The sequence below is a fragment of the Bolinopsis microptera genome, chromosome 4, assembly GCF_026151205.1.
Source record: "Bolinopsis microptera isolate Bmic1 chromosome 4, MBARI_Bmic_1.0, whole genome shotgun sequence".
In the NCBI taxonomy this organism is placed as follows: domain Eukaryota; kingdom Metazoa; phylum Ctenophora; class Tentaculata; order Lobata; family Bolinopsidae; genus Bolinopsis; species Bolinopsis microptera.
Window position 1 is genome coordinate 3,191,480 of NC_087075.1, and position 24,694 is coordinate 3,216,173.

Genomic DNA, 24,694 nt, shown 5'->3' on the forward strand with positions numbered 1-24,694 from the left:
GGCGGTCGTACATACATACATACAACAAAAACAATTCTTTGAATTATTATATAACTAGAAAGCCCGTGGTAACAGGGACGAAGCTAGTAGTATTCTTTGAAAGAAAGTTTTAATCGCATCAAAAAATATCCATCTCAACCGAAGATACAGCCGATTTAAATATAAAACACTTTAAACACAACGTAATTACCACAAAACCGATCAAAATGACGTTAAACTTAAAACAATCTTTGCACGTGCATGTGTGCATTAAAACACCGTTGCTATGGAACCTTTTAGTTGTTACCTAAATTCCTATTTTTCATCTAATTTGCACGTGGGCGGTCGTACATACATACAGCAGAAATAATTCTCTGAATTATAGTAGAGATATACTAGATCCGATTTTTATTCAATATTTTATGTCCCCGGGGGTTCCAAATAAGCGTTTGGAGGTTTTATATTTTTAGATTTAAAACGATAATAAGTAGTAACCCAAAAAATCTATTTCAACATTGATATAAAAATGTAAAGTATGTAAAATATCACAGGGTTTACCATTGAGAGCGGACACAAGGGGGTCCATTAGAGCAGGAAGATAAGGCAGCAGATTACTCAGTCTGACTGGTACCTGTAGTTAATTAGCTTAATTAACAATTAACTCATTAATTATCTAGTAATTAATAAGTTTAACTCGCCATCAATTTCACTCATTCACGAAACTTATCCGGGTTCACATTATAATAATGTTTGATATTAAACGGTTCATGGTTTATATTTAGTCAGTCACCAAAATGGGTACGAAATAATCTTAGCATAAAATATTATCACGTGGTTACTGCAGCTGTCACGTGGTTACTGGCTCGTACCGTTAAACAGAGTTCTATAAAGATATCCTTCATCTGTTGTTTGTGTACACCGCTCTGGAGTCTGTTCAGACTCTGCAGTAAACTGGGGAGGAGCGGGAGGAACTCACTATACATCTCATCATACTTCGTACTGGTGCTGCCTGAGGTGTGAGGTCACTATTTAGCTTACTCGTTAATCAATTAAATAATCAATTAGTTGTACTGGTGCTGCCTGAGGTGTGAGGTCACTATTTAGCTTACTCGTTAATCAATTAGATAATCAATTAGTTGTACTGGTGCTGCCTGAGGTGTGAGGTTACTATTTAGCTTACTCGTTAATCAATTAGATAATCAATTAGTTGTACTGGTGCTGCCTGAGGTGTGAGCTTACTATTTAGCTTACTCGTTAATCAATTAGATAATCAATTAGTTGTACTGGTGCTGCCTGAGGTGTGAGCTTACTATTTAGCTTACTCGTTAATCAATTAAATAATCAATTAGTTGTACTGGTGCTGCCTGAGGTGTGAGGTTACTATTTAGCTTACTCGTTAATCAATTAGATAATCAATTAGTTGTACTGGTGCTGCCTGAGGTGTGAGCTTACTATTTAGCTTACTCGTTAATCAATTAGATAATCAATTAGTTGTACTGGTGCTGCCTGAGGTGTGAGCTTACTATTTAGCTTACTCGTTAATCAATTAGATAATCAATTAGTTGTACTGGTGCTGCCTGAGGTGTGAGCTTACTATTTAGCTTACTCGTTAATCAATTAGATAATCAATTAGTTGTACTGGTGCTGCCTGAGGTGTGAGACCGTTACTATTTAGCTTACTCGTTAATCAATTAAATAATCAATTAGTTGTACTGGTGCTGCCTGAGGTGTGAGCTTACTATTTAGCTTACTCGTTAATCAATTAAATAATCAATTAGTTGTACTGGTGCTGCCTGAGGTGTGAGGTTACTATTTAGCTTACTCGTTAATCAATTAGATAATCAATTAGTTGTACTGGTGCTGCCTGAGGTGTGAGCTTACTATTTAGCTTACTCGTTAATCAATTAGATAATCAATTAGTTGTACTGGTGCTGCCTGAGGTGTGAGCTTACTATTTAGCTTACTCGTTAATCAATTAGATAATCAATTAGTTGTACTGGTGCTGCCTGAGGTGTGAGCTTACTATTTAGCTTACTCGTTAATCAATTAGATAATCAATTAGTTGTACTGGTGCTGCCTGAGGTGTGAGACCGTTACTATTTAGCTTACTCGTTAATCAATTAAATAATCAATTAGTTGTACTGGTGCTGCCTGAGGTGTGAGCTTACTATTTAGCTTACTCGTTAATCAATTAGATAATCAATTAGTTGTACTGGTGCTGCCTGAGGTGTGAGCTTACTATTTAGCTTACTCGTTAATCAATTAGATAATCAATTAGTTGTACTGGTGCTGCCTGAGGTGTGAGCTTACTATTTAGCTTACTCGTTAATCAATTAGATAATCAATTAGTTGTACTGGTGCTGCCTGAGGTGTGAGCTTACTATTTAGCTTACTCGTTAATCAATTAAATAATCAATTAGTTGTACTGGTGCTGCCTGAGGTGGGAGGTTACTATTTAGCTTACTCGTTAATCAATTTAATAATCAATTAGTTGTATGGTTATCATTATTTTCTTACAATAAGAAACCTTATTCCAGTGCTTAAACCTCAGAATAACTGAATTACCTATAGCCCTGAAGAGTAGTCTCAGTAGCGTAAAGTAAGGAGCAGGATCTTTAGCAGTCTGCGCTAGCACCATACTCTGGTTAACTATCCTCTGTAGGTGAGGCTTCAGTATACCGTCCGCTTCCACGTCATCACGGTCACCACCTGATAGTGAAAGTGAAAGTGAAAGTGAAACTGTTAATCGTACTCTTGACATCAATAAAGTCACCAACAACAAACAACAGCACGTATGAACAAATCTAAACATGGTATATGAACCACGTGACTAAATTCAACAATCGAAAACAAAGCAAATATACTCGTACCCTGATTTTGAACGGAACCGAAGAGTAGTTTAAAGAGTCGGGTGTAAAGGACGGGTCTGTCGTTAGCGTCACTTTCTCCTAGTCCCATATCTTCCAGTTTGTTTACAAGGTATTTAGCTAGCTGACACGCGAATATAGCGGAGCAAGGAGAGTTGTGCAGCATGCTGTCTCTCGATACTGAAACACAAGATTTTATATTTTAGTGTGCTGTCTCTTGAGACTGAAACACAAGGTTTTATATTTTAGTGTGCTGTCTCTTGAGACTGAAACACAAGGTTTTATATTTTAGGGAGCTGTCTCTCGATACTGAAACACAAGGTTTTATATTTTAGTGTGCTGTCTCTTGAGAGTGAAACAAAAGGTTTTATATTTTAGTGTGCTGTCTCTCGACACTGAAACACAAGGTTTTATATTTTAGTGTGCTGTCTCTCGATACTGAAACACAAGGTTTTATATTTTAGTGTGCTGTCTCTTGAGACTGATTAAGGAATCAAACATGCAAAATTTAACAACTACTTCTCAAATATAGCTTCAAACATTAAAGCACAGATTAGTGCTAGACAAACTTTTGATCCTGGGGGTTTTAGTAGATATCTTAGGAACCCAACATCGAATTCGATGTATCTTAGGCCGGTAACACCAACTGAGGTGAGTGAAGTGATTCTAAAATTTAAGAATAAGTCAACACTGGATACCAAAATTGGGCCGATGAAAGTCGCAAACCATGATAGCAAGTTCACCGGTGTGATTTCTACTATCATAAACTCATCATTTACACAGGGCATATTTCCAACTGCTCTTAAAACTGCACGCGTAATCCCTATCCACAAGAGAGGTAGTAAGACAGATGTCACTAACTATAGACCCATATCTCTTCTTAGCTCATTCTCAAAAATTTACGAAAAGTTAATGCACACTAGAGTCCTTGAATTTCTTGATAAAAACGGCTCTCTGTTCGAAAGCCAATACGGCTTTAGACCGGGGATGTCATGCGAGCATGCTATTCTTAATGCACAGAACTCTATCCTTCATTACCTTGGCAGGAAACAAATTGCGGTGCTCCTACTGTTAGACTACTCCAAAGCTTTCGACCTACTTGAACATAAAATTTTGCTTAAAAAACTGGAACACTACGGAATTAGAGGTATAGCACTAAGCTGGTTCGACTCCTATCTTCACGATCGTCATCAGTTCGTCACAGTCAACGGGGTTGATTCCAGTCCCAAGACGATCAATTATGGTATTCCTCAAGGCTCTATTCTGGGCCCCCTACTCTTCGTCATCTATATAAACGACCTCCCCGGAATCTCAGACCTGGCCAAGTTCATACTTTACGCCGATGATGCAAATATTATAGTCACGGGCCATAACGAGGAAGAAATTCAAAGTAAGCTCTCTATGATTGCAACACTTCTAGTGAATTGGGTAAGTAGCAACGGGCTTTCTTTAAACCTGAAGAAGACCCACTATATGGTCTTCAGTAACCGTAAAGTAGATTATTCCAAAATAAGTCTCAACATATCTGGAACAAACATTGAACGGGTTACTGAGGCACGGTTTCTGGGTGTTATAATTGATGAGAAACTAACATGGTGTAAACATATCACAGCGGTAAGATTAAAAATGAGTAGGTACATAGGCATCATGTTCAAATTAAAACGACATCTGCCCCTAAAAGTGCGACTACAACTCTACCATAGTTTTATTGAGGCACATGTTAACTACTGCTCGTTAGCCTGGGGATTCGCGGCAAAATGTCACATTGCATTGAGACATTATTCCGTAAACAAAAGCAAGGAATGCGGATGGTTATGCCAGGATATGTAAATTACTTTTACAAAGACGGCAAATTGCCAGCTCACACCAGAGAAGCATTCTGCAAATTTGAGATTTTGACAATACACGGCATCATCGTAAAGAATGCGCTTACATTAATGCACCGCATGAAGCACTTTCCTAACACAGTACCTGTATCAATTAGAAATTTGTTTCCAGATAACATACCCACGCATGGTTCAAATCATGAGAACAGTAGCGAATGGCTAGATACGTACAATAACCGATGTTTCAAAGCATCCATCTTTTTTAAAGGACCTTTACTAGCTCTAACAGACACCAACAAGAACATCACGTCCCTACCTAGCTTATTTTCAATAAATATTTACAAATCGAACGCAAAACGCGTGCTTCTTGAGCAACAGTCAACACTAGCTAACTCAGAGGACAGCTGGCCAGCATTTCTGCTACACAACGTACCTGGTTTGAGGAAGTCCAATAGATGAGGGATGATTGAGTAATACAGCGACCAATAATCGCTAAATCATGACATCATATCATAACATAACATAACATAGGACGACAGCAAACACACAATAAACGAGCAGTAATAAACAACGTTCGCTTAATGGACTGACATATTTCAGCATATTTTTCACTGCCAAAGCGCTGATAACAGCAAGCCTTACCCCACTCCGCGCGGCTTTTTAATGCACAAAATCTTAAAGATAATTCTCGCGATAAAATTTTCATCCTCACGCTTGAAAATTTCTAGAAATTAGAATAGCCGTATATTATAACAAACTATAGCAAGCAGAATTAAAAGATAAAAGGTTCTGGGACTTAAGTGGTACAAATAAAATGAAAGGCATGCTGATGCTAATCATGCTTACGTACTGTAATGTGTCGAGAGTTTTTTTTTAAATTTTTACTATTTGACAAAATAATTGATCTTTTTAGTGTGAGTGTGATTTCAACTTTGAGTTTGAAAATATTTTGAAACGACTTTCGATATTATTGATTATTATATTATATTTAATAAACTGTCTCAAAGCCCTTAGAGGTGGCTCTATACGGGTCTTTACAACAACAACATGTACTTTAGACTTACAGATGTTTTCTTGCTAGAATAGTACAAGATACAAAAACAATTGTTGTGAAGACAAAAACAACAACTTAAGATATGAAAATATCTAAAGATATTAAAAGCACTTTAAACGAAACTCAGAACCATTTCCTTGTCAAGCTCACCCATAAAGTAGTGTGGTATCATGGTAAGAGAATGGTTCTCTTGTATACTGTCTATCAGATAATCCATATTCGTCTCGAACACCTGAACAGTATTTGTAACTGATTTGTTATAGTCATCAAATAAAACAGTAAAGCTAGCGCAGGTCTACAATTATCAGCACCATGTACTAATAACTAACGTTAACATTGAACAGTCATAGTTAGTTTAGGAAGATTAATCTTATAGAGAGTCTACTGCTATCCTCCCGGGATATATTAACCAATCATTAACTATCCCAACTATTAATTAAATTCACTTAATTAAATAATTAATTAACTAATCAACTATTAACTATCAACTATTAACCAATCATTAACTAAAAAGTAACACTATATTTCCCACTTAATCAGTTGACTCACCTCCCTGAAGGTGCTCCTGCTAGAATACACAAAGACACTAGCGAAGTGCTCCACAATATCCTTCTCCTCCTTCGACCTGATCTGGCTGTTGATGGCTGCCCGTACGTACGTGACCCTGTTCGGCGGTGGTCCAACCTGAGGGACGGTGGCTAAAGTCAGGGAGGCAGTGAATGTGTGTTCAGTGGTTTGTAGGTTCCTTGGCTCCAGGGTTTGACAGCCAGAATTGGTTTGAAGCTCCGATAATATGGTGAGTACACAAAGATGATTCCCGTACTGTAGTGCGACACGTACCCTAGTGCGACACGTACCCTAGTGCGAAACCTTCAAGATCGACACTGTCGCACTAGAGTACGCTACCTGGATCCTAGTGCGACACGTACCGTAGTGCGACAGAGAATTTTCAAGGCCGACACTGTCGCACTTCAGTGCGCTACCTGGACTGTAGTGCGACACGAACTAAAGTGCGACAAAACACTTAAATCACATTCAATAAAAAAAATTTGACATTGCAATATCATGTTTTTAATCCGGCCATGACAGCATCCCGTTGATTCCAGATCCAGTGAGCGTAGAGGGGAGAGGAGGTTTGTGTTCCGACCCAGGTACGTTCGTAGTAGTCAGCAAAGGAATCCATCTCCGGGGGAAGGGTTTCTTTCACTTTCAGCTGCGTCCAGGTATCCAGTATGTCTCCAAGGTCCACGAAGGCAATGGCACCGATCATCTGAAAGTACTTCCGTACTGCTGAGTTCTCTGCGTTGTATTCCGGGACTAAGTCATGTTACTGATGTTGTTCGATGCTTCGGTAGAATCATCGTGACCTTATATATGGCCCAAGCATATGAATTTGTTATCCCAATCGGAGATAACAAATTCATATGCTTGGATATACCTTCATACGAAGCGTGTGATAGGAATGAGGATCATATGCTGCTTACGAGTTACCCAGTGGATCACATACTGCATACGTGGCTTGAACTGACCCGAAGGAATTATGATCAGTGGATCACTTCGAAATACATGATGTGTCGATGTGAACCGACGAATCGTATCCGCAAGATCACTTCGAAATAAGTGACGTGAACCGACCCGACGAGTCACCTAATGGTCCATAAAAAGGATAGGATGTGACCTGAACTTGGAAATAAGACAGGATCTTTGTCGCACTAGAGTACGCTACCTGGATCGTAGTGCGACACGTACGGTAGTGCGACAGAGGGTGTTTTTGTCGGACTTCGCACTAGAGTACGTGTCGCACTACAGTACGATTACCCACAAAGATAGAGAACACAATGTTTAAAATTGATTATTCACAATTAACATGACCAATAAAAAACTCAACGACATTTTTGTTAGCATGATGTAACATGTCATAATATTATCCCTGTATCCAGAAACTAGCATAATAAAGGTATATTATAAAGGTACGCACCTGTATCCGGTAGATGTTGAGGCATTTTAACCCGAATTTAAGGAGTCTAATAAACAGATAGGTCTCCCCTGGCTGGAACTTCTGTTGGTTTTGAGTAGGTGGGTGTTTGTAGGAACCCACCGTCCACGTGATCGTCTTTACTCCGCAAACTACCGGGGGAGAGAGAGTTTAGTTGGTATTGTTTAACTTTAACGTCGTTTAATAGCTTAGTTAACTTACAATTTGCTTGGAATTCATCATAAATTTGCTATTAGTTAATTGAACTGAATTTTTTAGATTTCGCAAACAGAAATTAGAAAATGAGTATGTTGAACATACTATGTTCTAACCCAGAGTTTAATTAATTTAATTCTAAATTTTTCTAACCCAAAGTTTTGACGAGGACTCTACAATCAGCTACAGCCACAGCTAGACTACTCTGTCCCTTCTTGTTGGACGCTGATGACATGGCTGCTTCGTTAAGAGCCTCCTGGTGCAACAGACATTATGTAAAGATAATAGTTGTGTATTTATTGGTATTAAAGGAACAGTACTGAAAAACAATACTGAAACAGATTTGCATTGCTTAAACAAATATAAAACTTAAATAGCGATAATATACGTTTTACGACAGAAAATAAGCGGTGATTTCAGTACCGATTTCATAAGCACGTCTGTGAAAGAGAAAGTGAAAGTGAAAGTGAAAGTGAAAGTGACGACTGTAACTTACTGCCTCGCGAGGGAATGAAGTGGGAATCTCCGTGCCGACTTGCTTGGCACATCTAGCGAAGAGTTTTGGTAACTGGTGTTTGGCTATCATCTGGAACTTTTGTACAAACACCTGGGACAACAATTTGTTAGTGGTTACTAAAGCGCAATAAGCAACATTTCAGGAAACTTTATCAATCAACAAGAGTACTAATAACCCAATTAGCAATAACACTTAAAGTACTAATCAGCTAATTAGTTAATTAGTTAATTACCTCCAGCATCCTCATCATCAGCTCACGTCCAGTATACAGTGTCTCCTTCTCACTCTTCTTATTGATAAAGTCCACAATGTTAATGAGGATTTTACATGCCATGTTCTGCATGCTTGGAGTAAGGTCACTGTCATGTACATTCTTACTGAACAGGTTCACTATTCCTGCTAGCTGCTTCAGTGACAACTTATCTCGTACCTGAGCGACGGAATGTGAGTCATATAATGATACATGTTAAAATAGGTTATTATCATTTATCAAAACAATTCCAATCAAATATTTTAAGTCCGTCAATGCTGCAGGGTCACGTTATCAGTTGACTTAAAGGACCAGTTAACTGAAAAAAAAGTTATACTCATATTTTGACAGATTGTGACAAATAGCAAACTAAGCAACGAGTCGAAATTCCTAAATCTCTAACTGCTCTCTAACGCGTGTAAATAGCGTTTGTATTATTTTGGCGATGACGTCACGAAGTCCCTTGCGCGCGCAGAGGAGCTCGTGAGAATGTATTTTACAGGTAAAAAATGGACATAATACAATGTTTTTCCCCGAATAACTCGAAAAGTAAGTAATTTAGGGTACATGTTGCTTCATAAGTTGTATATAAACATGGCCATTCTGCACAATTTGCACACATTCAAAAACCTTTAGGGCCTTCATAGCCCAATTTACCAGATACCCATAGTTTTGCATGATTTCTGGAACCGAAAATCAGTTTTTCGCCAATAACTGAAAAAGTAAGCACTTTAAGGCATATGTTTGTTCGTAAGTCATATATTAATATGCTAATTGCGGTTCTTTTGCACCCTGTCTAGTGTCTAAAGACTCTATCACGATCCTATCGAAAATGGGCTCAGCACCACGCCCAAAATGGTTTTTGGCGAATTTCTCGAAAAGTAAGGATTTTAGGCCATGTGTTGCTCGATAACTCCTATATAAACATGCATATGTGGCTTCGTTTAAGCCTATTTTGAAGTCTCTACGACCTTCAGAAGCAAGGGGTCGGTTACGTTATTGGGTCAATATGGGCGTGGTCCTCCTGGGTTTTCTCCACTGTCAAACAAATGTCTCCAAACGAAAATCGTTTATTCATACCTTCGGGAAGGTCTGTGCAAAGTTTCGTGAGTATCTGAACATTTGCAGGTTCATTTCCATAAATGTCCATAAATGACTGGATTACACAACTTTAGAGTTAACTTTAGAGAAACTCATAGTCATTTATCTCAAATTAAGCTGTTAGTGTCCATGATCAACCTGTGGCGACAATGTTTTACGTGAAATGTAAAAATCAGGAGTAATATAAAAAGTGTATTTTTAGATTAAAGTGCTAGCTCATAGTTTTAGAATTGTATAGATTAACGTTGGTCGTTTAACCATCTAACAATCGATCGTGCCGTATTAATATATGGCCAAAGAATAATAGGATCTTGGAAATTCTATATTTGTTCAGTGGGTCGATTGACTGAACACGTTTGCACTTGGTATTTAAACTTACCTGTAGTTTATTTATGTTATGTACCGATGATAATGCAATTAGGATAACAGCTAGGTAAGCCGAAGTATAATTCAAAACTGTAACACACCGCACACCGTACACTCCAATCACTATTACTATTTGGTAGACCGGGTATTTTGGCGGGAATTCTGTTCCCACGGCACTGTTCTGATAGAAGCTACTTCTACTAATGGTCCCAGAGGAACGGCCGTAAAGTAGCCAGACTTCTTGTCTCCTGTACTGGCTGACACATGCAGATTAAAGTTAGAAATTTCGCTATGCTATAAATATAATTGCTCTCGGAATTGAACAAACTAGCTCCTACTTATCTAGATCCTTTTAAATTCGTTAGAGTTTCATGGACTAGGGAAAAATAATCGGTACAGTCTCCCTGCTTGTGTAATTAAGCAATGAAAACAATCCAAAATTATCACATATGACATAAGAACTGTAATAGCAGAAACTTTCTAACCGTACATTCACCCGCCTCTGTCCAAGAACCTATATCACTGTTTAAAATCATGACGTGAGCACTGTACATCCAATCAGCTATTCCTTTAGTTAGGATGATAGCCAAAACTATAAGGATTTTGGAGAACTCGGGTAATAGTCATAATTCTAAAATTTGAGTGAGTAACACGTGTTTTAATGACAACGATAAACATTTGCAACGTATTACGCTATGCCAGCGCGCACTGAGGGACTTCGTGACGTCACGAGGCCACAGCTTATTATTGCAATAACACGCGTTACACGTACGCTAGAGAGTTGGTTCTTTCGGCGATACGATTCTTTACCAGTTTGTCACAGCTGATTTAAATCTTAGCCAAATTGGAGACTACAAATTTTTCAGTTAACTGGTCCTTTAAACCGGGGACACACCACTACTCATTCCCCTTCACCTCCTTCAGGTTTGCCATACCCCAGAGTAAGGCAGTGAGGCAGAGCATCCTCATGCTATCCTCTCGTGGGCCATCTAGGTCCAGCCTCTCTTAGAAAGGGAAAAAAGAAAGAAAATCACCTGGTGTATGAGATCAGCCAGGGTACTGTAAGCTAAACTTCTGCTCCCCTCCTTGTTGGTCCATCCTGTCCCGATCAACACACTCTCGTCCAACAGGTCGTCCATGAAGTTAACCATACGGTACCTGAAGCTCAGCGTCTCGGGTTGGTTGGCGGAAACGAGGTGTCTGCAAGCTACTATCACCTGATAGGGGGGAAATTACTAATCAGTTACTAATTAATTACTACTAATTAAGCTACTATCACCTGATAATTAGTAACTAATCAGTTACTAATTAATTACTATGATTTCGTTAATATGTCTAATAATTACCAGTTACCAGCCCTCCTTATTACTACGGTCGACAGTAATAGTCTGCACCATATAAACGATATAATACGATATAATACGATATAATACGATATAATACGATAGTTTGTAGTCTGTTCTAGTCTGGTGCTGTAAATAGTATAAAAGTAAATCCCACAAGTTCCTCTCTTTTTATTACCTCTCTTCTAAGATGAGGTGCTTCAGCGGGGCAGAACTTGAAGCAGGCAATGAGCCCCTTTATAAAGTTAACACTGTCGTTCTCTATGATCTCGTGATAGGGTCTGTGTTTTATCATGAAGGCTAGGAAGCTGATAGTCTTGATCTGGACCATGATGAAATCCACAAAAGCTTCTTGTACAAAGTGTTCGTGGTTTCTAGGGGAGAAAAAGGGTTAGCAAACTGGCTTATCGATTAAATTATCATCCAAATTAATTAATTAAATAGTAATTAGAGAGGGAGTTCACAATAATGGACAATACCTACACTAAAATGTAGAATTTAGACTCACGAATAGAAACAAACAAGACGTAGTGGTAAGGTTAAATAGCTCTCCACTATCACCAACATCTAGAAAATAAACAATCCTTACTTGATAGCATGCTCAGGGTGTAGAGTTAGAGTACTGTTGATCATAATGTGGATTAGTTTAGAAACATCTTCCTCGATCTTGCTCTGGTACGCTTGGTAGAAGATAACAACTTGTAGAGGCAAGTCTGCCAGTACTTTTAGTGACTGTGTGGCCTGAGGGTATTTATACCAGGCTAAAATGGGTAAAATATTTGATTTAATATCCCAAAATTTCCGATTTCATCAGGTCAATTGCAAAGGGACGTATTTCTAGATACATTTAAAAACTTCCGTATTTAATAATACATTATGTTAAAACATTAAATGTTATTATATATAATAATAACGTTACCTTGGGTATGTTTCTAGGTTCCCTCTGTCCCCCAGTTTGCCCAGATGGTGTCTCGTTAATCAGCACATGTCTCATTGTCATGGGCAGGTTGGTGAACGAGCCTATGACGAACTGGAGGAACTTGCGGATCTGAGAATAGTTAGAAAGTGTTAAAACTAATAAGTTATATTTCACCAGCAGCCTGCAGCCACGGCGGGGCGTGGGCTATCCCTGCTATGCGACACCGTATAGTAGTAGCCTGGATACGTTAAAATGATTGGTAACGGTGATTTTTGTGACATTTGTTAAGGTTAAAAAATATATAAATTCACCTCATTAGCAGCATCTTGAGCATCTTGCGGGTTTGTAGGTTTAAAAGTCTTGTGAATTTCGTGAATAGTCCTCATACAAACTTGAGCACAATCCTCATTTTCCCTCTGCAATTTAATAATTATTAATTTACCGTAATTACCGAAAGATCTAATATAATTAAATCTTTCTTATTAAATTTCACACTCCCACTAAAAGTGGATCCCCCTCATGGCGGCTAACCTCGACGAGTCTAAACATGATGCTCTGTATCTTGCGCACATGGGGCTCCAAGTCGGTATTGCGCGGTAGACGGTGTATAATCTCCAGTACCAACTTTCGGATCTGAGCTTTGGAGTTTTCTTGGTAGATTGGTTCTCCAGCCTGAGATTAATACTTAGTTAACATTTGTAGAGATAAACCATGAAGCAACAATCTATGTAGTATTAATCAAAGAATCAAGAATGTAAATATTTACGTCATGGTCAAAATACCAATGTTTGTTGTTGGGTACAAGGTTAAAATACCCATAATAGCCTACAATACGTGCCTCGATAAACTTTAGAAACTCGTCCAGAAGATAGATAAGAAACTCGTTATAATAAGAGTTTTGTACGATAAACTCCAGATGTTCGCTAAGTTCCTGCGCGGCCTTGAACTTGCTTCCTTCATCTGAAATTATGTTTGCTATTTAAGATTAAAATAGTTCTAGAATGGTCCTGTATGTTCCGTGATGTTAACTCAAATCATTCCAGCAGTGATTTTATAGTCATTTCAATTGTGGACATTTAAGTTAATTTTAAGGTAGAAAGAAATGAACGTTAATATAATAAGAATAAAGCGGACACGACTGTATAATCATTGGCTTACTATATGGTGGAAGTAGAATAGTTTTCTGTGAATATGTAATATGTATGTATGCTATGCTGAATGAACGTGTTCCTGATGGGAGGGCTTTTGCCCTAAAATTTTAAAATCCGGAGCATCATAGCACGTGACTTTCGAGAAATCGTAAACTGGAAAATGTGGCGAGTTATATCAACAAAAATAGAAATGAGTTAGTCTTATTCATTGTTATTGGCAATGATGGCAATCAAAATTTTAACCATTACATTTTCATGAATATTGTTGAATAATATTGGGAATTGGGATGCTTGCTTTTAAATGACCCATACTCTGTCAAAATGGGCATCAATTAAGATTAAAAAGTTCAAATCACATTAGATAATTAACCAAACATCACTTAAGTCAGATTCTCAGAATTAGGGAAAGCTGATTTCAAGGCTGTTCAATCCACTGTCAAAATTAAAAAAAGAAGATGAAGATTAAATGATAGTGACAGTGTGTTTCAAGCAAAACAGTAGCCGTAATACTGCAGAAGGCTACCGGTCAAGAAAGCTAATCTAAAGAGTAACGTCACCACGAGGGATGACGTCACGTGACCACGAAAGGAATCTGGCGACTTACCCAGATTGTTGACGATATGTAGAGGCAGATCTGCGAAAGTAACAAACCTTAGATAAAGAAATGACATAGTTGTGGTATACCATCTAAAAACTTTTAAGACTTAACATGCTTTGAATTTCATGAGTAATACTGAGCTGAGTAATGAACAATATTCTGAACGTCGGGAAGGAGCGAACGTCTCACGTTGGTAAGTGCCAAATACTCTCTTTAACTTTAATGGGTCTGACTATTAGGTGCAGTAAGGCTTAGTGAGCCCTTTGAAAGTTGTGAAGTGGTTTTACCCTATGTTTTATTAATTCATTAAATTAATAATACTTCAATGTGCATTATAAGGAGTAAGATGAGATACTTTATGGATAGTGATTGATTAATCTACGTAACTTAACAATCTTCGGTATGGGTGTTGGATTTACACAACTTGCAGACCTAAATTAATTAGTTTCAAATGCTTTGAATTTCGATAGGTGTGCTAAAACGTGCTAACCTGGTTTAAACAGTCACAAAACCAACTACAACACACACAAGATAAGTAAAGCACACATAAAGTAAGTACCTCGTTCATTCTCAGTAATGATACTGACGTACTGCTTAAACTTCTTGAAGAAGGTGAAATCGTTGTCTGTCCCCAGCTGTTGTTGCTGGGGTGGAACGCCAACCTCCATGGGTTGGGTGTTTAGTGGAAGGTCCATATCATGGTTACCACCTGTACCTGGCATTGTACACCTCTCACAGGCTCACATCTCCTTAAAGTTGAAATTGCTACATTTGCTTAAGGAATGGTTCAGTGTTTATAAATAAATATTTAAGGAATATTTTGTTTTAATGGGATGGACTAATTTCATACAAAGTTAAATGCAAGTTAAAAACAAACTGCAATTTCAATGTTTAATTGTTATGCTCATTAAATAATTATGTTTGTACTAGTGATTGATCTATTACTATGTTGGAGGTCTGTTAAACAATGTTTCCGTGAAATCAATACATTTTTATATAAAAGTCATAACAAATTAACGAGTACCTATCTGCATTGTTCAATAGAAATAGGTTAAAAAATATTGCTCTATACAAATACAACCCAGAATCAGAAAACTTAAAACGCACTCATAATGTAATGTTTTTAAAATTATCTCAAATTATGTTTAAAACAAATTTCAATTTAAAACAGTGTAGCAACTTTTGAAGGCATGTGATCCATGATAATAATCCCCTTATCCAATGTCTGCTCGGCGAGCTCATCAACAAATCCAAACCAGTATATGACCAGTCCTGAACCAAACCTATTCCAATAGCTCCAGTACTGCTCTCTGAGGTACTGCTTGTGTGAGACCTCGTCACCAAAGGACGCTTTACTCTCAATCCAATTGATAACATGATCCCCAATTGCTATTGGAACTGTCAAAAGTAAATCTGGTGTTTTATCATAACCCTGATCACGAAGAATGTTTTCATCTTTGAAGGGTACATTCATGAACGTCAGTTTGTCCTTAAGAATTAACTCATACTCTTCACCAATTGATTTTTTAATAAGATCAATGCTTGGCCCAAATTGGTCATCATTCTCAAGACAGTACTGAACTTGATCTCTGAAAATTGTGTTTTCAATAACACTTATATTCCTGAGAATGTATGTAGAGGTCTGATTTTTGTCTAACTCGTTAATCTCAATGAACATCTTAGCTAACATAACAGGTGGAAGACCCATTCGTTTGGCAACATTGTATATTGCTTCTTTTGAACAATCTTTCTGTGATTTGAATTGTTTCCAATGGTCTGTTTGTACTCGTTGGTCACAGTAGAGGTATGAAACTTTTCTCAACTTTTTCTGAACAATCTGCATGAATATAGCAAGAACAGTGTTGTGAGTGCACTGAAAAACTGTTGATGCTTCACTGATGTAGGATGCTGCATCTTGATCTGATGACTCAACAAATTTAGCAATTTTCAGATATGTTTCCATCAACATTTTTCTCTATTTTCTGATAACCTTTAAAACATTCCTGCTAACCGAAATTTTAACACATTTTTATTATTTAAAACATAAAGAATTTAATATTACCATTTTGCCCTACAAGATGAGTTAAAAAGAACCAGTCTAAATCAATCTGCGATTGCACATGGCTTGTTATATTTGTTTTAAGCATGATTTAGCCAGTGCGCTCATAATGTTTTACTTCAACACCCAACTTTCAAGATGTTTATCCAACGTTGCTAATATTAAGGGGGGGGGACAATGGATATTTTTTTGTGAAACTTGATTTCGAGATAGCAGTTGACCAACAAACTAGGACCAGTGACCGAACTTTTGAGGGGGTCCCGGACCCCAACCGCCAAACGGTGCCCGCGGGGCAGCCACGCCCATATTTGGTCCAAATTAGGCCCAATTTAGCCAAATACCCTGAACATGCCCAAAACCCAGATTTTAGGTGCTCTACTTGTAGCTAGTGGTCTCCTGAACTCGTATATGAAATTTCATCAAGATTGGACAAAAAATGACTGAGTTATGGGCCAAAAACCATATGCCCATATTTGGGCATACCCACCAAATTTGGTAGATTTCGTCCCATAAATTGGGCAAATATCAATATTTTTGAATGAAACTTACTTTATAAGAAAGGTAAGCCTAAACTACATATTCTCTGTAAGTTATAGCTTTATATCTGTTTAAATGTGGATACTAAAAAAAACCACAAAAAATGAACTAAATTGCCCGTATCTTGGTTCGCGATATTCGCGGAATTGATCTCATTAAAATTGTAACAACTCAATCAGTTTTCAAAATTTTTCCATGAAATTTTCGGAATCGACTCGAAATCGCATTTCCACCTTATTTAGAGAACAGAATTTTGATTTAGGCCTCAAAAAAATTTGGCGGCCAAATTCTGAATTTTTCCGGGAAAATTTTGGAATTTGGCCGCCAAATTTTTCCACCTGTTATGTTAGCCAAAAAAAATTTGGCGGCCAAATTCTGAATTTTTCCGGGAAAATTTTGGAATTTGGCCGCCAAATTTTTTTGGAGGCCTAAATCAAAATTCTGTTCTCAAAATAAGGTGGAAATGCGATTTCGAGTCGATTCCGAAAATTTCATGGAAAAATTTTGAAAACTGATTGAGTTGTTATAATTTTAATGAGATCAATTCCGCGAATATCGCGAACCAAGATACGGGCAATTTAGTTCATTTTTTGTGGTTTTTTCGCCTTAGTATCCACATTTAAACAGATATAAAGCTATAACTTACAGAGAATATGTAGTTTAGGCTTACCTTTCTTATAAAGTAAGTTTCATTCAAAAATATTGATATTTGCCCAATTTATGGGACGAAATCTACCAAATTTGGTGGGTATGCCCAAATATGGGCATATGGTTTTTGGCCCATAACTCAGTCATTTTTTGTCCAATCTTGATGAAATTTCATATACGAGTTCAGGAGACCACTAGCTACAAGTAGAGCACCTAAAATCTGGGTTTTGGGCATGTTCAGGGTATTTGGCTAAATTGGGCCTAATTTGGACCAAATATGGGCGTGGCTGCCCCGCGGGCACCGTTTGGCGGTTGGGGTCCGGGACCCCCTCAAAAGTTCGGTCACTGGTCCTAGTTTGTTGGTCAACTGCTATCTCGAAATCAAGTTTCACAAAAAAATATCCATTGTTCCTCCCCCTTAAGTCGATGTATCATGATAGTGGCTGAATAAAATGAGGCCGGGTCAGTTTGTTTATTTATGCAGCAAAGAGGTGTGGTATGAATTAAAGACCGAGAGGCTAGGAGATAGTGATGACTCAAAATATATCTAACTACTGCAATAAATCCAAACTCTCAAAGCTATAAGGCTGACGATCGGTAAAGTAACCTGACCTGAGTTTAAACTTGAAATTGTATGACAGTTTTTTAAAGCTTGAAGCTTCATACCATTTAAGCCATATCATGTGAATCATATTCAAGGAACTTTGGGAAAAATACCATTCTCACTGTAATCTACTCATCCAAATTTCCGATAAACTTAGCTACAACAATAGTCAGTGAGCACGAATCTTTGGGTAATTGCTAGTAGGGGGTCTTGTTAAAAGATCATAGATCTTGTAGGGGCATCATTAAATAAAAATTAAAAGGGAATAAAAGGTACCCCTTCAGCACTTGTGCTACAAATATACTAACACTAGCTATACTATACTCCACTAGAACCGTTAAGCACGACATGAAGTGTATTGTTTCATTTTCGAAATGACATGATTAAGAGTTGAGAGTAGCGCTCGATTTTGTACAATACTCCAAATTTTAAACACAGACCAGTGAATGTGCGCGGCGCGCACCTACATCCATTTGCTGTGTACTATATAAATTACTATACAATGTGTATATACAATATAGTGATGAGACATTCTTACTTGATTGATGATGTCAACCCTTCCAGATCGTTGCTTAGCTAATTAACAGAGCAACGATCTATTTAAAAAACCTAATCAAATTTCTCAATAGAATGAAAATTTATAAAATACTTTTATGCCACACAATATAAAAATTGGATAAAATCAAAAATAATCGTTTTGTCATAAAATGGAATATACAGTAATAATAAGCTATAGTAAATTCGACTTTTTGCTCAAAACGACAGCTTTTACTAATTTGCTCGCCCAAAAATTATTACGTGTTTTGGGTTTTTACGGTTTTGATATATATGGGATGATTCGGAATTAGCGTCCAACAATACACTGATCTTGATTATTCTTTTATGTCCTACCCTGAACACTTAATTAGGGTCTTTTTTCAAGAATTTTCCAAAATTTGGGCCAGCGATTTAGTGGGAGCGCAAAACGACGAAAGAAGTAAAAGAAAATCGGTATTTTATAGAGATTCACCTTACATAAAGGTGTAACTGCTTTATACCATCATAAATCGACAGAAGTAGAGGAAGAGGTCAGGAAGTTTAAAGTAAAATACAATTTTAAGTAAAATACAATTTTTATTTTCCACAGAAGAATCAATACATATTAAATTATAAATATCCGATAATTCCATTAATAATCATTAAAAGTTGCTTTGTCATTTGTAAAATCAAAAACGAAAAGGCGTACGCTGAACTGTGAACGCGCGCGGCGTTTTTCTGCAGCTGTACTGCAGCTGTACTGCCTAACTTCAAGCTTGTATCCGCTAGCATCAAAGCCGCCGCGCGCGCCCAGTGCTGGGTGCATTCTTATTAACAATTAAACTTGGTCAAAGATAGTTATATACAATTCCTAAATTAAATCAATAATCATGTTAATATGAGTATTCGACACTACTCGACATTAAATATTTGCCGGCCCATCAACGATTCAGTCGCCGAAACAAAAATCAAATGTTTGCTTTTTCGTTTCGGGGACTGTTTGCACTCAGTACTATATCCGACTAATCATACTTTATAATGGTTAAAATACAAAGTAAAAAGATTTTCTTCGATGGGCCGGCATTCGCTTGTAGCGCGATGCGTTACTGTGCCGCGCCGCGCACTCAATGAGGCTTCTCACAGCGACACGTTTTGAGTACGACAAACGATGACACCACCACCAGCTGTTAATTAATAAGTCCATGCGTGACGGGATAAAGTTAAAGTAAGATGTGTAATTTCATATTGCCTATCACCTATCACCTAAAGGCTATGAGCAGTGGCGTAACGTTATTTTTAGGCTCCCCCGCTCCTCTCAAAAAGTGCTCCCCTTTCTGGAGCGCGCTCTCTTCGCTCGCAAGATGTGTTTTAGGGCCATCGAATTTGATGATCGACGCCACAATTTGTAAATGTTAAATTATCATATGTAGTCAAGGGATGCTCGATGTATACAATAAAATATTTTAATAAGTTAGCCAGCAACATTGTAGTTTTAATTATGTCGAAGAATAAAAATTGAATTCTATGATGAATTTTGTTAAAATTTAAAATTAAAACGCGCGCTAGTTTGTTATCACTACGCCGCGCATTTTATCTAAACTGGTTTTAAATTATATTGTTTACAAGAATCGAGCGCTTGTCAGAACATCCCGATTTGTATTTTGTCCGTCAATCATTATATCAGAATCCAAAATCCATATGTCGGTTCGGTCGCAAAGTGTAAACTTTCAGTTATTAGTACCAATCATAAATTGATTCTAATTAACTATTAATTCAAACACTTCCTTTTGTTTGTGACTTGTCAAATACCAATTGGCAGTGCAAATTAAATAATACTAAAATTCAAAGCTTTGTGGCTTGTGCAGACAGTAAAAGCCAGAAATCAAAATGCTGTGCTCTGTGTGCTCTTCCGAAATGTGATTTTTGTGAATCTCGTACTGGCTACTGCATACTGTACAATTTATTTAAAATCTTTGAAGTTTATAACTGGTTACTGCACTGGAGAATGCAGTTGGTCAGCTACTAGAGATGTATTTTGGGGGGAAGATATGGAGATATCAAATGGACAATTATAATAGCCAATAGAGTGGATATTATGTTATATAATGAGGGCTGATTACCGATTTAGATCTTGAATAGTTCAAGTTTAAAGGGAAATAGACAAATACCCGAGTGATGAAGTATAATTGTAAAGTGGTGCAGAGGAAACGTACCCTTGCTAATAGATATGACTGCCAACAAACACCATTATCAAACTCGAAAGAAAGGCTACTACTTAGTAGCGTGTTACCGATTTGTTGTAAATTGTAAGATTGGAAATTGTTTTTTTAGTACTAGTCTGTGTGCCTTGTGCGTCGTGCATTTTTGATGTTTCTTAGCTCAATAGGCAATATAATGATCATCACTATTCACTCTACGACCTTTTGGCTAGATCATAATTCTTAGTTGTCACTCACCATAAATCACTGACAGTACACACATCACATAGCACATACACATTCGTTGAGTTAATGCTTGATGAATTTCAGAAGCTGCCATGGAGACCCTGCAGCTGTTATCGATAAAGGAATACCCAACAGACAAAGAACTCTTTAGGGACGTAATGCTAACTGCCGATCTGAAGAGGAACATTATAGACCAGGGTCCATGCCAGCCTGCTATCCTGCAGAATTATTACACTTGTCAGCACAGAGGTATCAAAATTCTGAGAAAATGGCTATGATTTTTGCCGACATCAAAAAAGCATACTGCAACATCTGCTGGATGTTTAGAGGAAAGACTGAGTGGGCTGATGGCGTGACCCTGAGCAAGAAGGACGGGCTTGTGAAAAGAATTGACCTACACGAGAAGTCAATTGGACACAGAGAGTGCCATAAGAACTTTGCTATGTGCAGTTCAAAGATAGTCCCATCGACCATGCGATGTTTGAAACAGCAAGGAGAGGAGGAGAACAAATGGTCAAAAGTGATAGAGCGGGTCATTGCTGTTATCACAAGTGCTGCAAGCATGAACCTGCCTCTAAGGGGACACAGAGAAACAGTGGGGGATGGAGCGTGTAGTGGAGGCAATTTCTTGGAGTTAATTCAATTGCTGGCACAATATGATGACTTGCTGAGCCAAACAATTGGAACAGAAAAGGGTCGCCACAAATACTTGAGTCCTACCGTACAAAACGAGATTATTTGCCTTATAGCTAAGAAAACGACCGACAAGATCGTCGAAGAAGTTATCAATGCTCCTTTCTTCGCATTACTGCTTGACTCCATGACCGACATCAGCAAGGTTTGTTTGCCCTTGAATTTTGAAACTATGTCATGAGAACTGAATAAGTAAAATAGCTTAAGTTTTATTTCTGTCGTCAACGTGCATTACAATTTACTTGAAATTACATACAGAATATTAAAGTATGCTTATAACTATATAATGCTTTTTAATTTCAGATCGATCAACTAAGCATAGTTGTACGGTATGTTGTCATGGAGGACGAGAAGTTCACAATAAAAGAGAGTTTTCTCGGATTTGTTGCGATGAGTTCCTCAACTGCGGAGAACGTAGCGGAAACTGTAGTCGAGAAATTACGGGACTTGGGTATAACAATTGAACGTCGCGTCTGTTGTGTCTCCGTGCTATATACTAGTGTATTGTGCTCTGCCAATTGTATCATATGGTTAAATTGAATGTATTATCTGATTGAATGATTTTCAAGAGTGAGAGGCTGGAAAGGGACATTCTGTATATAGGGAGGCATAAATCAATCGGCCATATTATGAACACATAGTTCTTTTCTTCCGGAGAGACTTTGTCAGAACAAACTCCCTCTGGACGTCAAGAACTCCAAGAAGAGAGCAGAGAGACAGCTCTAAGTTTTAAAGTTAAATTGGAATGATTTAAAAATGGGAAAAATGTGACTTTTGAAAGTTTTGTCAATGATTGTTATGTTTGGAATGTTTTGAAAGAAGAATTAGGAAGAATCGAGGAAACCAATAATGGTAATAACAAAGGGAAACATAATGAATATCTTGCATTAAAAAAAGGTTTTAATAATTTTTTACTGGGTATTTGTTTTGTTTTTTTAACAGTAAAAAGTGTGTCAAACAGTATATATTATATAATACATTCAATTAAATCAAGTGATGCAATAGGCAGAGCACAATCAAATTTTAAGTGTTGCAATTGGCAGAGCACAATTCATTGCTACCAATAATTTCATGATCATGATCTACTCCATATTATAGTATAGGGGCAGGGATGAGGTTGTATGAGACTTATGATAGCTGAATCTCACGTTTGGTGTCCACCTTCTTTCCTCGGTACCCTCGTAGAGCAATCAGAGTTGTTCTCAACATTGCAAATCTTATCCTTGTTCTTACATGTCTTACTACATCACAGTACCTCTCCTTCCTTTTTCTTGCAATGAGGTCTGCTACTCTGTTGACGAACTGCTTACACTCTTTAGACATTCCTCCAGATTTGAGGAATACAGTCGGGGTGAAAGTAGCCTTCTCTACATTCAACACTCCCTCCAAGTACTCGTCCTTCTTCTCCTTCTCGTTCTCTTCGTATACTTCTTGAAGAGTTTTTGTCCTGTTTGATAAGCAATTGGGGTGTGAAACCCTTATGTCAAGAAAGGTCTTATCAAATGGAGTCCAAACTCCTCTAGCAGATACATCAAGCCGAGCTTGGTCACCTGTTATAGTCTTGGGGTTGAGGCAGTCACCCTCATTTACCTTCTAGTTCTGTAGCTGGGGTCCAACTTTTACATCATGACATACCTCACGAAGGAGATTTGCCATTGTGTCTCTGATGTTGTTGTGGGTCATAATCACGAAGCCCCCTAGCTTACAGGTGAAAAGGTGGTCAAGATCACTTGTTTTCCCACATCCACAGGTGATGGGAGTGTTTGGTATCCACCAGCTGTAGCGTAAGCAGACACTGTCACGAAACTCCTCTTTGTGCAGAGTGTAGCCATACTGCTGAAGTGGCAATGTGTTGAGCCAACTGGACGCTCCCTTTTCTCTTGCTGCTAGTAATGCTCTCTTAGAGGAGGTGCCACATCTTTCAGCTATAGCATTAAACTTGGCTTGGAGCTCGGAATTCTTCAATGTTTTGATCATTTCTTTCCCCGATTTGGTGAGGTTACTGGATGCAGTGTACCTAACATTTCAGTTTAATTATTAATTTTTAGAAATATCCTTGATAATGTGTGATGATTTGATTGGAAACTTTCATCAAACGAAAGTTGTGTCATTATTATTCGACTCGATTTGATTTATAAATATTTCCCCTTAAAATGTATATGGAAAATGTCCCTACAATCTTCAATGTCCTTTGAACAAAACAATTAGTAATTGTTGTCAAAAATTGAAATTTATTATGATTTATTGTGACCATCAAATATTTAGGTAGGATGGGTGCCGACAAGGTAGACAAGGTAGACAGAGAACACAGGGGCATCCCTCAGGCAGTCTTTCTTGAAGATGTGGACAGTTACATGTCATCCACTACCCCTGAAAAGAATGCAGCTGCAGTACTCAAAGATTTTGATGAACAACTCCAAAAGTACAAATACATGGAATTGAATTTGCTGCAAAGAAAGAAAAGACTCAGAGCTCAAGTTCCTGACATCGAAAAGACTCTCGAGATTGTCCAACATATGCTGAAGAAGGAGAGGAGTTTCAAACACATTTCATGCTGTCTGATCAAGTCCACGCTCTTGCCACAGTTCCTCCTACAGATAAAGTGTTCTTGTGGCTTGGTGCTAACGTGATGCTTGAGTACACAATTGATGAAGCAATCACCCTGTTGACCAAGAACCTGAACACTGCCACTGTTAACGCTGACCAGCTGGAGGATGACTTAGGTTACCTCTCTAACCAGATAACCACCATGGAGGTCAACATGGCGAGGGTATATAACTGGGACTTCAAGCGAAGGAAGGCTGCTGCTGATAAATAGTCTGATCACCTCTGTACTTTTAGTATTTAAATGTAAATATTTTATAAAGGATCTTTTTCACTTCTCTGTCATAATCATATTATCATTCTGGTGGTTTTTTTCCTACTGTTTGCACTGTGTGAAAATGTAAAAGGTGTTCAATGAGATCTGGAATTTGGTTAATTATATGGTATTTGTTAACTCTGCGTATTTACTTTTGTTACAAATCAACTA

General features: G+C 37.8%; 3 protein-coding genes across 3 annotated transcripts in view; 2 read left to right on the forward strand and 1 right to left on the reverse strand.

Moving 5' to 3' along the window:
• The window catches only part of LOC134814360 (transformation/transcription domain-associated protein-like), a 46,718-nt gene extending 31,777 nt beyond the window's left edge, over positions 1-14,941 (reverse strand). Inside the window, 19 exon segments of the mRNA XM_063822457.1 lie at positions 538-610; positions 849-988; positions 2,545-2,688; positions 2,850-3,026; positions 5,877-5,958; positions 6,276-6,410; positions 7,705-7,853; positions 8,071-8,173; positions 8,414-8,524; positions 8,667-8,864; positions 11,186-11,368; positions 11,673-11,868; positions 12,084-12,235; positions 12,414-12,542; positions 12,725-12,829; positions 12,945-13,085; positions 13,252-13,373; positions 14,169-14,198; positions 14,722-14,941. Coding sequence (XP_063678527.1) covers positions 538-610; positions 849-988; positions 2,545-2,688; positions 2,850-3,026; positions 5,877-5,958; positions 6,276-6,410; positions 7,705-7,853; positions 8,071-8,173; positions 8,414-8,524; positions 8,667-8,864; positions 11,186-11,368; positions 11,673-11,868; positions 12,084-12,235; positions 12,414-12,542; positions 12,725-12,829; positions 12,945-13,085; positions 13,252-13,373; positions 14,169-14,198; positions 14,722-14,884 — 2,533 coding nt within the window. The 5' untranslated portion in view covers positions 14,885-14,941.
• A 6,297-nt stretch (positions 14,942-21,238) lies between these two features.
• Positions 21,239-22,389, forward strand: LOC134814361 (zinc finger MYM-type protein 1-like). The gene is made up of 3 exons (XM_063822459.1): positions 21,239-21,808; positions 21,967-22,089; positions 22,321-22,389. The coding sequence occupies exons 1-3, from the start codon at positions 21,239-21,241 to the stop codon at positions 22,387-22,389; spliced, it is 762 nt and encodes a 253-aa protein (XP_063678529.1).
• A 1,538-nt stretch (positions 22,390-23,927) lies between these two features.
• Positions 23,928-24,661, forward strand: LOC134813901 (prefoldin subunit 3-like). The gene is given in 2 exon segments (XM_063821833.1): positions 23,928-24,180; positions 24,183-24,661. Coding segments are annotated over 2 exon segments (546 nt in total). The 5' UTR covers positions 23,928-23,933; the 3' UTR covers positions 24,482-24,661.
• Positions 24,662-24,694: the final 33 nt, after the last annotated feature.

Bases quoted from the DNA above. Each gene is read 5' to 3' on its own strand.
- LOC134814361 (XM_063822459.1), top strand. From the start codon at position 21,239: ATGGCTATGATTTTTGCCGACATCAAAAAAGCATACTGCAACATCTGC. The intron at 21,809-21,966 runs GTTTGTTTGCCC...TTTTAATTTCAG, and splicing joins CCATGACCGACATCAGCAAG to ATCGATCAACTAAGCATAGT. The intron at 22,090-22,320 runs GTAGTCGAGAAA...TTTCTTCCGGAG, and splicing joins CGGAGAACGTAGCGGAAACT to AGACTTTGTCAGAACAAACT.